This window comes from Nycticebus coucang, chromosome 2, assembly GCF_027406575.1.
Source record: "Nycticebus coucang isolate mNycCou1 chromosome 2, mNycCou1.pri, whole genome shotgun sequence".
In the NCBI taxonomy this organism is placed as follows: Eukaryota; Metazoa; Chordata; class Mammalia; order Primates; family Lorisidae; genus Nycticebus; species Nycticebus coucang.
This window is the reverse complement of record NC_069781.1, coordinates 177,644,840-177,658,154: the sequence shown is the minus strand read 5'-3', so window position 1 is coordinate 177,658,154 and position 13,315 is coordinate 177,644,840. Positions and strand designations below refer to the sequence as shown.

Sequence of the window (13,315 nt, the reverse complement as noted above, 5' to 3'; positions counted from 1 at the left end):
CGCCCAGTGGCAGCAGCGTCCGGGCCGGCGGCGGGCGCGGGGCGGCTTCCTGCAGGCGGCGCCGGGGCGAGCCGTTGCCGGCTGCAGCCACCGCCGCCGGGCGCCGGGTCGCGGGTCGCGGGGGCCGCAGCGCTCGGGCCGCGTCCGTGCCTCCCGGGCGCGCTGCGCGGCCGTCGCTGCTGCCCGCGCTCGTGCCGCCGCCGCCGCCGCCGGTTACGCCAGCCCCGCCGCCGCCCGCTCTGATTCTGCGCATAGGCAGCCCCCAAGCCTGTCATTCTGCAAAAACACAGTTTACTCAACACACCACACACACTCACACACGCGCGCACACACGCGCACACTGGTCCCCGCGCGCACACGCACGGAGGGCGCGAGCGAGCAGACGCGCACACCCGGCGAGCCAAGTTCCGCAGCCTGGCATGGCTTCTGGGGACCTTTACGAGGTACGGGGACGCGGGGGCGCCGGCCGGCCCTAGCCCGCCGGCGGCGGCGGGCGGCAGCGGCGGGCGGCGGGGACCGGGCCGGGCCGGGGCCGGGCGCGAGCCGGAGTTGCCGAGCCCGCGGCGGCGGCGGCGGCCGGAGGGTGGCGGGGGCCGGGCGCGCCTCCCGCCCGCCGCCCGCCGCCTCCCGCGGCGCCCGCGCCCGCTCCCTCTTTCTCTTTCTCTCGCACACACACTCTCTTACTCCATCTACTTTGCGGCCTTGGAGGGGAAGGAGGAAGCCGGGCGGAGCCGGGGCGGGGGAGGTAGCGGTCCCGGGGAGGTGTTTCTCGCCCGACGAGCCGCCCCGAGTGCAGAAAGTACAGGTAAAAGTCGGCGCCGGACGTGCGGGGAATGCGGGGGGCCGCGCCGCGGCCGGCGGGGCTGCGGGGCCCGGGCTGGGCTGGGCCGGGGGCGCGGGAGAGGAGGGGCGCGGGCGGCCGGAGCGGAGCCCGACAGGGACGAAGCGGGGTCCTGGGGGGCCGCGGCGGGGGCGTCTGGGTGGGGGTTCGGGAGACACCAGCCGAACCGCTCCCCCGGGCCAGCAGGCCCCCTCCCCCCACCTGCTGCCCGGCGGCCGGCTCGGAAGCCCCACGGGCTGGGGCGTGGGGGAGGTCCTTGCGGGTGTCAGGCTCAGCCGGGGCGAAAGGGGGCGCTGCAGAGGGCCTTTGGTGGAAAGGACTAGAACGTGGAAGTCAGGGCTGGGTGGTAACACGTTTCTAGAGGACGTCGCGTGTGAGCTCCATCATCCTCAGTGGACACCTGTCTCCAGGTCCCTACAGGTAGTGGCCAGCATTGGCTACTTTGATACTGTCCCAAGAGTGGTGAAGGAAGGCGTTAGTCTGGCATCTCGGGGGAACTAGGGCTTCGCTAACCCAGGACACAAAATTCCTGCTTTGGATTCCTGACAAGTGAAGAAACGACCTCCAGTCGCTGGGGAGAATTTCCTCCCCACCCTAAGAGGTGTTGGGCCCCAAGACAAGTTTCAGGATGAAGGGAAGAGGCCAGTCATCTTCAACCAGGCCTGTTGATCCTCCCAAGAAACCAGCCTCAGGGACCAGCCTGGAACTGGACTTCCTTGAACATAAATGGGTTGACATGACCTCTCGTGCCCAAGGCTTTGTGCTAAATAGAGATGAGCACCCAAAAAGGGTGGGATGGGTGAGAGATGTCAGAGTGAGCCACCCACAAGAGACTGCAGAGGTGATTGGCTCACTAGGAGCTTTTCCTTGGGCCCTGGTCGGCAGCTGAAACTTTTTCAGATGCTGGGTTTGCTGGTTAGTGTGAAAGAAGAATGGAGAACGGGCAAGTTAGCATTTTGGCCTCCTGCATGACCAGGGTCTTGTGGCTGATTCTGGAATTGGGGAGGCCCAGATTTGGACCACTAGCCCACAGGCTTGGGTGGGGAGGTCCTTGAAAGAATGGTGTGATTTCTGGGCGGCGCCTGTGGCTCAAAGGGGTAGGGTGCCAGCCCCATAGGCAGGAGGTGGCGGGTTCAAACCCAGCCAAAAACTGAAAAAAGAAAAAAAAGAATGCTGTAATTTCCCCTTTTTTCTGCCATACCGCCTTCCCGCCTGTCTTATCTCTACGTTGACAGAGAAGATGAAGTTGGTTAGAGTCCTAGCAAAGAACTTTGGCACACTCGGCCGATGGATCGCCCAAGCACCTTGGTCTGTTCCAAGATGGCGCAGCAACTTCTGAAACAAAAAGTTGAAGCCCAGCAAAATGGAAGGTTTGAGCTTCCCGAAGTGAAACCAGCGCTGTCCAGACATTGGCCCAAAGCAGATACTGTCCTGGGGCTAAACTGATCTTGTTGGGATCATGGATTTTTGTCGTCTTAGAGATGCCTGAATGAAAAGTTCCATCTTGAAGGTGTTAAAAGGGCAAATTAGGAGCTGTCAGTTCCTCCCCATTTAAAGTTTGGAACTTAGGAATCTTCTGGGGATAATTTCTTGTTTAATGTTCATCTGCAGTTGCCCTCCTTCACATTGGTAATTATAGTTGTTAGATGAGCCTGTTCGGAGAGTTTGCACAACTGCTTTGGAACTATCTTAGTACCTCAAGAGTTTTTATTGAAGTCCAATAAGCAGGACAGTAATAATAATTACTTGTGTGAGAGTAGCTAATTGTACTAGATGTGAAATGTTTTTTCAGTAGCTGATTATTTGCATAGTCATTACCAAAAGGGCTAAATTTCATTACTAGAATATGACCAATGTCAACATTTTTATAGCCTGTGTCTACATTGCCTAACACATACTGAGGAATTTAATTTATCGTTCAAATTTAGCTCTAAAAACAATGAAGGTGTGCTGAGTGTATATTAGCTTATATATTTCTGACCTTAAAGTCTTTATGTGGCTAAATAGAATGTTGATTTATGAAAAATGTCAGAATATCCAGTACATTGACTGACCGGATATCAAAGCAAAGAATACCAGATATCCTAAATTATAGTATTACTTTAATTAAATAATATACTGCCTTGTACATAAAATGGCTTCTCATAACCTGTAACCAAGAAACCACATTGGGAGTGAGCTAAGAGCTATTATACTTGTAATTGATATATTTCACCTATGTGTCTGCTGATACTATTTTTAACACTTTATGGTGAGGATACAGTTTAGATTGTAGAGATTCTTCATCTTATCTTTGGTGTTTCAGACAATTAAACTGTAAAGAGTAAATCTTCCCTGAATAGCATTTTTTAGGAATAGGTGCTGATTTTTAAAGATGCCAGAAAATGAAAACTTTGTTTATGTCATGGCACTCTTCAATCACAACGGTGAGATACAGAATCAAGCTTGGGTTCCAAAATTTTGGATCTTGACAGGTTGTTCTGTTTTTTTCTCCTGTAGCAGAGTTCTCATCATCTTCTGGTGTATTATAGTCATCACGTATCGGAACGTGATTTTAAATATTGGTTGATGTCCTGGATTCAGGTATCTGCCTGGATACAAAGTGAAATTCCCTATCCAGGTATTCAGGTTGACACTCTGTTAAGCCCAGGAATCATAAAGGGGCATCCTGTGAGCCAGGTCTAGGCTGTATATACATTTTGCCTTGCTTCAATGACAGCTAAGAACAATAGAATTGAAAGGCAGCTGTGGTCACCACTATACCGCCAACACCAAGAACAATGGAAAACTTTCAGATGAAACATAGGGTCTCTAGTTTGTCACTGTCTTCAATGTTCCCTATTACTGTGTACCCATTTATTTCATTCTTATGTTACTCATCTGGTTCCAGGAGGCAGTACTGAACCTCAGGATTCTACTGAAAATCCTTTGCAAAGATGTTTGGGTGTCAGGAAGAAATAGCCAGTGGACTAGGAGCCCAGTTTTCTTGTCTTCTTTATCTCTGGGTCCCTATCTTCTTGCACATTTGGTTACTTGTTGACTGAGTCAGTGAACAGAGTGTACGAGGTACCTTGAGTGGCCTTTGTTACCTTTTTCCTTACCAAGCTCATGGTCTTGGTGGTGGTAAAACCATGTGAGGGATGCCTCATTTCTCACTTTGGAAGGAAGTGTGGCTGAATCCCTTGTTAGAGAACTACACTGTTCTTCATTAGAAAGATTGAATGCATTTAAGCTTCAGTCATGTGGCTTTCTTGCTAGTGAGGGCTTTACGTCTGTCCCCTGTGATTACCTGATGTAGTGGAGGAGGTCTCTACTTACATGGCAGACATGTTCAAGGAGTATGCTGAGTGTCTACAGAGTAAGTCGGTAGTGACCAAGTTGAAAGTTATTGAGATGGACTTGGCAGTTCCTTCTGTGTCAATATCTAGTTTATTTATACTTCCTAAAGGATGATGTACTTTTAAGGTGTATGCTATCTTTTGGAATTGGTATGTGTACATCCCTTCATACATAGGTATCTTTATATACATACGTGTAATAATGTGTATGTTTGTCTAACATGTATACGAAAATACTGCTTTCATTCATTCCAAATAAAATAAGTAATAATAGGATAACTTTAGTTTTGTTCAAAGAAATTTCCTTAAAAATGGACTCTCTTGCAGTGATGAACATAGGCATTTCCACAATAGCACTATATGGTTGCCCAAGTTCTCCTAGGCACATCCTCTTGTGTACTTTAAATCTTTTCTAGTTTACCTATAATGCCTAATACAAATATAAATAGTTGTTATACAGTATTGTTTCGGGCTGTGGTCCCCAGCCCCTGGGCTGTGGACTGGTACTGGTCTGCGGCTTGTTAGGATCTGGCTGCCCAGCAGGCAGTGAGTGGTGGGCAAACAAGTGAGGCTTCATCTGTGTTTACAGCCGCTCCCCATCCCTCACATCACAGCGTGAGCTCAGCCTCCTGTCAGATAAACAGCAGCATTAGATTCTTATAGGAGCAAGAACCCTACTGAAACCTGTGCATGTGAGGAATCTAGGTTGTGTGCTCCTTATGAGAATTGAATGCCTGATGATGTGAGGTGGAGAAGCAATGTGCTTGAATCATCCGCAAACCATCTTCCTTATCCCTGGTCTATGGAAAAATTGTCTTTATGAATCTGGTCCCTGGTGCCAAAAAGGTTAGGGACCATTGCTTTAGGGAATAATGATAAGAAAAAGAAGTCTGTACATGTTCAATATGGAGGAAATCATCCATTTACCCCCCCCAATATTTTTGATCCACAGTTGGTTGAATCCACAGATGTAGAATCCGCAGGTATGGAGGGATAATTGTATATGCACCTTGCATTCTGCAAAATCACATGTTAAAAATAACAGGGGAAGAATAGCATTGGAAAAGACCACTGAAAAGCTGTGGAGCTTTGTAACTAGGATGCTAACAAAAACAAAACAAAATGAATAAAAATACAGCTTTGTTATATCTCCCCTGGCTGGCGTTTGCCCTTAGCGAGTCTCCCTTCGCCGTCTTCAAGTTGAGCGTGTGCTTCTCTCTTCCTTCTTCGCGCTGGGCATTTGCATCTAGTAGAGACCATTTTCATCAAAAGTAAATTTGGTCCAGGGTGTAGCCTTCTTCATTCATCATATAGAGAGAAATGTTCTCACAGGTTCTTCACCTGTTCTTGTGGTTTCACCATGCAGGTCGACATAGGAGGAAGCACAATGATTCCTGGAGCCGCTAATTCAGTTTCAGCCCCTACTCATGTTAAAGGAGGACAGTCAAGCACATTTCTAGCTTTGTTCTAAGGTCTTCATACTTTGTCAAGTCTTTTTCTTTCCTTGTGAGAGTGCTTACCTGTGATTGCTGTGAAATATTAACAAGCTATGAAGAATCACATATTAACCAACACAAATTGTTGTATTGACATCATTCCCCTATTTCCCAGTCATGTCTGATGTAATAATTCCTGCTAAAAAAACATGTGTACTAGCAGAACGGATGATCTGTGATAGAACCTCTTGATTCTCTATACCTGGATTTGAAGAAATGGATATTTAGAGAAAATCTATCAGTTGAGTTGGATTGATTCCATGGCATATAGCAAGCACCCAATGAAATTGAAAGGGAGGAATGATTCTCCCACCCTTTAAAGGTTATTTTAAATTACTCCTTCTGGGTAGGCATCAGCTTATTTTCTTTTATATATATATATATATTTTTTTTTTTTTGTAGAGACAGAGTCTCACTTTATGGCCCTTGGTAGAGTGCCGTGGCCTCACACAGCTCACAGCAACCTCCAACTCCTGGGCTTAAGCGATTCTCTTGCCTCAGCCTCCCGAGTAGCTGGGACTACAGGCGCCTGCCACAACGCCCAGCTATTTTTTGGTTGCAGTTCTGCTGGGGCCGGGCTTGAACCCACCACCCTCGGCATATGGGGTCAGCACCTTACCAACTGAGCCACAGGCGCCACCCGGCATCAGCTTATTTTCAAGTAGATTTTTATGTCTAGTCACTCCTTATTGCATAAGATCATTTCTTCATGGGTTTAAACTATCTTTGAAAGAAGTTGATATGGCTCCTTGTGACCTGGTCTGTTGCTAAGGAATGGCTCAGGCCGGGTGATTATGGATGATCTAAAGCATTGGATCTGAAGATAGGGGTCCTTCTGCATCTCTTAGATGGTGAAGACAGCTGTAGCTTTGGTGGAAATCATAGCACCAATATTCACTTGTTCATTTTGTATTTATAGATTATCAAATATATGCCAGGAACTAGGGAAACAATGATAATCACACCCTCTTTGAGCCCTTAATGTATGGGAAATACAGTTAAGAAAAGTGAGCAGTTTACAGTGCAGTGGGGAATATGTTGATAGGAGAAGATGGGGTTCTCCAGGAGTGTGTTGATGGTAGGGATATATGTTCCAGCCTTGGGGATGTTCAGGAAGGCTTCCTAGAACATGTGATAGGGGTTGAGGTTTTGAACTATGAGCGTGATCGGGGAAGGACTTACTGAGAATATTTATTATCCTTTTATTGGAAAGCAATTTATGTTTATTGTTGCATCTTTAAAAACTATAAGCTAAACATTATAGTACCTAAGATAACTATTGTTATGTATTTGGCATAATTGATATTCAATAAATGTTCAGTAAATAAATAAATTGATGTGAAACTTGAATTAATTGTTAGCTTTTGGGGTAGATACAAAGGTAAGATAGGACTTGTTTTCTGTACATATTTATGTAATTAAGAAAACCAAATTGGGATATAGGGCACATACTCTTTAAGCCTATTTTAGTTTTACTTAACTGTATGTTTATACATAAAAAGAAGCATTTCCTCAAATCCTAAAATACTATTCTGTGTCATAATTTTTAATGGCAGGTTCGTTTTCCCTTGAATGTACTGTGTTGTCTATAACTAATCTAGTTATTGGACAACTGGATTGTTTTCACTTGTAAACCATTATAAAGATTGCTGTTATAAACATCCATCAATAAAATTATTAATATATATTTGTATGCATATTTTATTATTTTATTCAGGACAAATTCTGAGAAGTAAAATTGCTGTGAATGTTGACCCTTGAACAACACGTGGGTTAGGGGAACTGATCCTCTGTGTCAGAAAATTTGTGGATGATTTTTGACTCCACAGAAACTTACCTACTAATAGCTTCCTATTGACTGGAAGTTTTGATGAAAACATGAACAGTTGAATAACACCTATTTTGTATGTTATAGGTATTATAGATGTTATTCTTTAAGTAAGCGAGAGAAAAAATTTTATTAAGAAGATCATAAAAAAGAGAAAATAAATGTTTAGTATTTATTAAGTGGCAATGGATTGTTGTAAAGGTCTCCATCCTTGTCTTCATGTTGAGTGGGGAGAAGAGGGGTTGACCTCACTGTGTCTGAGGTTGCAGAGGTGGAAGAAAATCCACGCCCAAGTTACCCATTGAGTTCAGATCCTTTTTGTTCAACGGTCATCTGTTTGAAGAATGTTAACTTTTTTAATGTTATTGATACATAATCCAAGATTGTCTTTCAGAAAGGAATAGTAGATTAGCTTGGAGGAAGACTGGAAGGAGGGTAACCAGTTAACGTGCTGTTTCAGTAATTGAAATAAGAGATAATGGTGGCTTCAACTAGGGGAGTGGTAATGGGGATGGAAAGAAGTGGATGGAATAGAAAGACGTAAAAACAATCAGAAGTCTAATGTATCATTCAGGCTTATATTTGGTGGCATATCATAGAATATAGACAATAACTGTGGTTTAAACAAGATTTATTCTTTTTTTTTTTGCAGTTTTTGGCCAGGGCTGGGTTTGAACCCACCACCTCTGGCATATGGGGCTGGCACCCTACCCCTTTGAGCCACAGGTGCCACCCACAAGATTTATTCTTTTAAGTGAAATAAAGCTTGGAGTTACAGTCTAGGGGTTGCTGTGATACTCTATGACATTCTCAGATAACAGGATCCATGTATCTTTGCCATCTTCCTCTCTTCTGTCTACTTCATGGTCAAAGGTGGCCATGGAGCTCTAGCCATGTTTTTCAGAAGAGAATGGAGGAAGGATGGGAGGGTGCAAGTTGAGTCGTTTCTCCAAATACAACTGTCTGGAAGTTCTATACCTTCCTGCCTTATTCTCATTGGCCTGGAGATAATTACATAGCCAGACATAGCTGCAGAGGAGGCTGAAAGGGAAATGTAATTTCCTGCTGTACTTTCCCCTCCCCTCCTGAAATAAAACTTGATTGACAGTATGTAGGGATAGAGGGGAAGGCAGTACTTAAGGCATAATTTCTAGATTTCTGTTTTAGTCAGTAAGGCTGATGATGGGACTGGAAAAAAGCATTGGTTGAAGAGAGTGGAGGCTATGAAAAGGACAGCAAGTCTGGCGTGTCTTTGGGAAAATCTAGGGTTAATGTCCACAGGAGGAGGTCGTGTGAACCTGAAGCTCAGGAGCGCTATCTGGGATGGAGATAGAGATTGGGAATCATTAGATTATAATTAAAGCCAGAGAACAGTAAATAGGAGGCGGGCGTCTACGGATGGAGAAAATGGACATTTTAGAGATGGGAGAAATAAGAACAGATTTACAAGGAGTTAGCAAGATTGTCTTCCTTAAAAGACAGTCTTTTATGTCCTTAACATAACAGCAAAGGCTCAACATCAGGCTTTGCTGTTATGGAAGGACATGGAAGATTGTCTTTTAAGGAAGTGGGGATGGTCACTGGTGTCCTTTGGAGTTCATAACCGGTAAGTCATTTGTAACCTTGGGATGCATCTGTTCCACAGGGTGTGTTGGTGGGTCAGGGAGGGCTTCATTGCAGCGTGATGATGATTCGGGGGATGTGTGGGGAATGTGGCTATAGCAACATCTTGTATGGGCGGCTCTTCTAAGAGGCTTGGGTGTTATGGGGAGGAGAAAGTAATGTTACATTCAGAGGTGACGCGGAAGAATGGATCAACCATCTCTGTTTTCCTAGTTGTACCCTGTACTGCTTCTTCAGATGACTTGGATAAGAAAAGATTTTGGTGTAGACTTTGGATTACTGGACCTGCATTCTTGGAATGATTTTGCATAAACCCTACAAATCCTCCCCCTGTTGGTCTATGACAGTTGTGTTGTCTTCAGTAATTTTAACTGGAGGAAAAAAAAAGTCGAACATGTGTAACATAGTCACTCAGAACCTTTCTTCATTAAGAGTCTGTGGAATTAAAAAAGACGGAGACTTTACATCTTTTGTATTAACCTGGATGGAAGTGGAACACATTCTTCTTAGTAAAGCATCACAAGAATGGAGAAGCAAGAATCCAATGTCCTGAATTCTAATATGAAGGCAGTAGATGATCTAATATATACCCTCATAAGAGAAAAACTCAAATCAGTTCAAGGTGGGGGGCAGGGGAATGAGGAGAGGGGAGGAGAAGAGGGAAGGGGATGGAGGGTTATAGTGTATGGCACACCTCTTGGGGACAGGACATAATTATAAGAGGGATTTTACCTAACAAATGCAATCAGTGTAACCTAATTCTTGGTACCCTCAATGAATCCTAATCAATAAAAAAGAAAATGAAATTAAAAAAAAGAGAGTCTGGCAGCAGCATTCATCTGAGATGAGGCTATGCTGGACAGAACTCCCTGGTGCTATTGACAAGTCAATATGATAGCTTTATGTTTCAACTTGGCTGGCTCCCATCGCCAGTTATTCAGTCAAACATTAGTCTAGGTCAGGGGTCCTCAAACTGCGGCCTGCGGGCCACATGAGGCAGTGTGATTGTATTTGTTCCCGTTTTGTTTTTTTACTTCAAAATAAGATATGTACAGTGTGCATAGGAATTTGTTCATAGTTTGTTTTTTTTTTAAACTATAGTCCGGCCCTCCAACAGTCTGAGGGACAGTGAATCGGCCCCGTTTAAAAAGTTTGAGGACGCCTGGTCTAGGTATTACAAGTGAAGATCTTTCTTTTTTTTTTATCGTTGGGGATTCATTGAGGGTACAGTAAGCCAGGTTACACTGATTGCAATTGTTAGGTAAAGTCCCTCTTGTAATCATGTCTTGCCCCCATAAAGTGTGACACACACCAAGGCCCCAACCCCCTCCCTCCGTCCCTCTTTCTGCTTCCCCCCCATAACCTTAATTGTCATTAATTGTCCTCATATCAAAAGCAAGTGAAGATCTTTTACAGATGTGATTAAAGTCCATGATCAGTTGGCTTTGAGTAAAGGAGAGAGATTATCCTAGATAATCATGGTGGGCCTGATTCAATCAGTTGAAGGCCTCAGACTAGAACGGAGGCCTCCTGGAAGAACTAGAAATTCCACCTGTGGACAACAGCTTTAGCTTGTGCTGGAGAGTTCAGCCTGCCCTTTCTAATGAGTTATCCTGTGGATTTTGGGTATGCCTGGCCAGCTCCACAACTCTGGAAGCCCGTTCCTTGCAGTACATCTCTTATTGACTATATCCTAGTGATTCCGCTTCTGTGGCTGGACCCTGACTGGTACTGTCAGGGCTCTTGTCCACACTCTACCGTTTGGTAACAGCTTGTGGCTGGATGAGTCTTTTAATCCTTTTAACCTTGATGGCTTCTGCTGTAAAATATGACTTCTATTTTTGGAAATTCTTATTCCGATTGAGTCTGTTACTTCTTCAAATAAACTCCTCCCTTGAAGCAGCTGGCCTCATCTTATTTGTATGCATGTGTAAAGAGGAGCAGGTATAGAGCTCTGAATTGTAGCTGAGAATTGGTAATCCCAGGAACTCCACTGGGCCTTGATGTTTGTCTCTGTGGAGTTGTTCATGGAGCCATGCTCAGGGTGGCAGGCACAGGTGGTGCTGGCCTTGGACAACAGGCCTGTACATGGGTCTGAGATTCATCCTTCCCTTGAGTCAGCCTCTGGCTCTGCTATGTTAGCGAATGGTGGGGGTTGTGGAGTGGCTCTTTCTGCTTTTAATCCACCCCTTCTCATCTCTTCTTTCAGTTCGTTGTCAAGCTCCTATGTTGCCCACTTAACCTTAGCCAGTGGGTAGACGCTGTTGCTCCAAATGTTTCACTGCTTCAGTAAAAGGTCCATTCCATTTATTGAGCATGTGTTTATAAAGTAGTAGGTTCCTGGAGAAGCCTTGGTGTGCTTTCTGTTATTTTCTATTCCAGTTTCTTTTATAAAGGGTGCTGCTTTCAAGTTACCCCATGTGACAGTAGTCACCCTATCTCCCACAGAGCTCCCAGGTTGATTCATCACCTTGTTGCTTCATCAGTGACTTAAAGAAGTCTCAACATGGATACTTTAGGGACACATCTGGGTTACCCCCTCCCACGCCGTGAGTTCCCCTTCAGAGGGACTGCTACTCCAGCCTTAGATTCTGAGGGGATTTTTCTCTGTGGTTTCCATTTCCTTCTCTCCTAGTCCAGTGTTCTTAAAATTATGTCTCAAGGGCCTTACTGACAAGTCGTGGACATTATGCAAGTGCTGGATTTGAATTTTATTTAAAAATAGTCATTTGTTTAATAATCTATCAATCAAATATTTATTGTATGTTATCCATGTGCCTAGAACTATGCTAGGTGCTTAGGCTGGTATGAACGTCTTTTAAGCTATCATTTGGAATGTAATGATGAAAAAACCCAACACTTATATGTAGTTATACATCATTTTTTTTTTTTAGAGACAAAGTCTCACTTTATTGCCCTCGGTAGAGTGCCATGGCGTCAAAAGCAACCTCTAACTCTTGGGCTTAGGTGATTCTCTTGCCTCAGCCTCCTGAGTAGCTGGGACTACAGGGGCCCACCACAACGCCCGGCTATTTTTTTGTTGAGGTTTGGCTGGGGCCAGGTTTGAACCCACCACCTTCAGTATATGGGGCTGGCACCCTACTCACTGAGCCACAGGAGCCACCCCAATACATCATCTTTTTAAATTATTAGAGATTTTTGGGTTAAAAGGTACAGCCAGCTCAACTTTTGCGTGTGTGTGAACAGGCCTCAGAATATAGCTTTTTCTGCCGGATGTTAGAACTTCTGATAATTGCACAATTTTCATCAATAGTAAGGGCTGCAGTGTCCTTAGAAAAATTCAGGCCTCTCTTTGTCTCTTCACATGAAATTATATAAGCAAATACACTTTACAATAGCCACCCCACTCAATTAAATACTACCTAAATTTCAGATGGTGGTGGTTAGTGAATAACCTAGACCTGGTGTAATAATCTGTGTGTAATAATAATGGAATGTCTAACACTTTGCACTGTTACGTTGTATAAAAGGTCTTGTTGGGGTTTATTAAGGGGTCTGGCTTCTTTTTCCCTGACTTAAACTTAAGAGAAGGCTTCGGAGCAATGGTATTTGTTAGAGGTTGATCCAGGAAAACGATTCTTCTCTTCTTTCAGACTTCAGAATCGGCTAAAATGAAGAATATCTTGAGATCGCAAGACAAGATGATGAAACCTAACCAAACCTGATACCATTTATAACTATTTCCATAGCAAATCAAAGATTTTCTTTAAATTGATAAGCAAACCAAAGGCAGAAAGAACTTGACTGCTAAGGCTGTTGCAGGAAGGCACTTAACGTCCTTGAGATTCATCAAAAGTTTTTGCTATCATTCAAAACAGGCTTTATTGCTGTAGTAAGTTAAAGTAGTGAGAAGGATGTGCCATAAGTTAGACTTTACAAAAGACACTGGATCTAAGAAATTATCCTATGTATCCATTTTTATGCATCGGAGCTCCTGGAGCTTTGGGAAAGCGGTTCCACTGCTGAGCTCCACCATTTTCTGAGCCCTGTAAAGGCAAGTTTGTTTGCCCAGGTTATGGTGCTTTTCCTGGGCTGGTAGTTGGCTTTCAATGAATGTTCACTGAATGAATGGTTGAAAACATCTGTAACCTTTACTGTCGGGCCACCTTGGCCTTCAGTGAACTTCACTTACCGCTTCCTGTATGGCGCTAGTCTCTTCCTTTGCTAA

General features: G+C 44.6%; 1 protein-coding gene across 1 annotated transcript in view; it reads left to right on the top strand.

Annotated features, from left to right (window-relative positions):
* Positions 1-233: 233 nt before the first annotated feature.
* CDYL2 (chromodomain Y like 2) overlaps positions 234-13,315 on the top strand; it is a 184,475-nt gene continuing 171,393 nt past the window's right edge. The window contains exon 1 of the mRNA XM_053609004.1: positions 234-443. Coding sequence (XP_053464979.1) covers positions 420-443 — 24 coding nt within the window. The 5' untranslated portion in view covers positions 234-419. The remainder of the gene's footprint in view (positions 444-13,315) is intronic.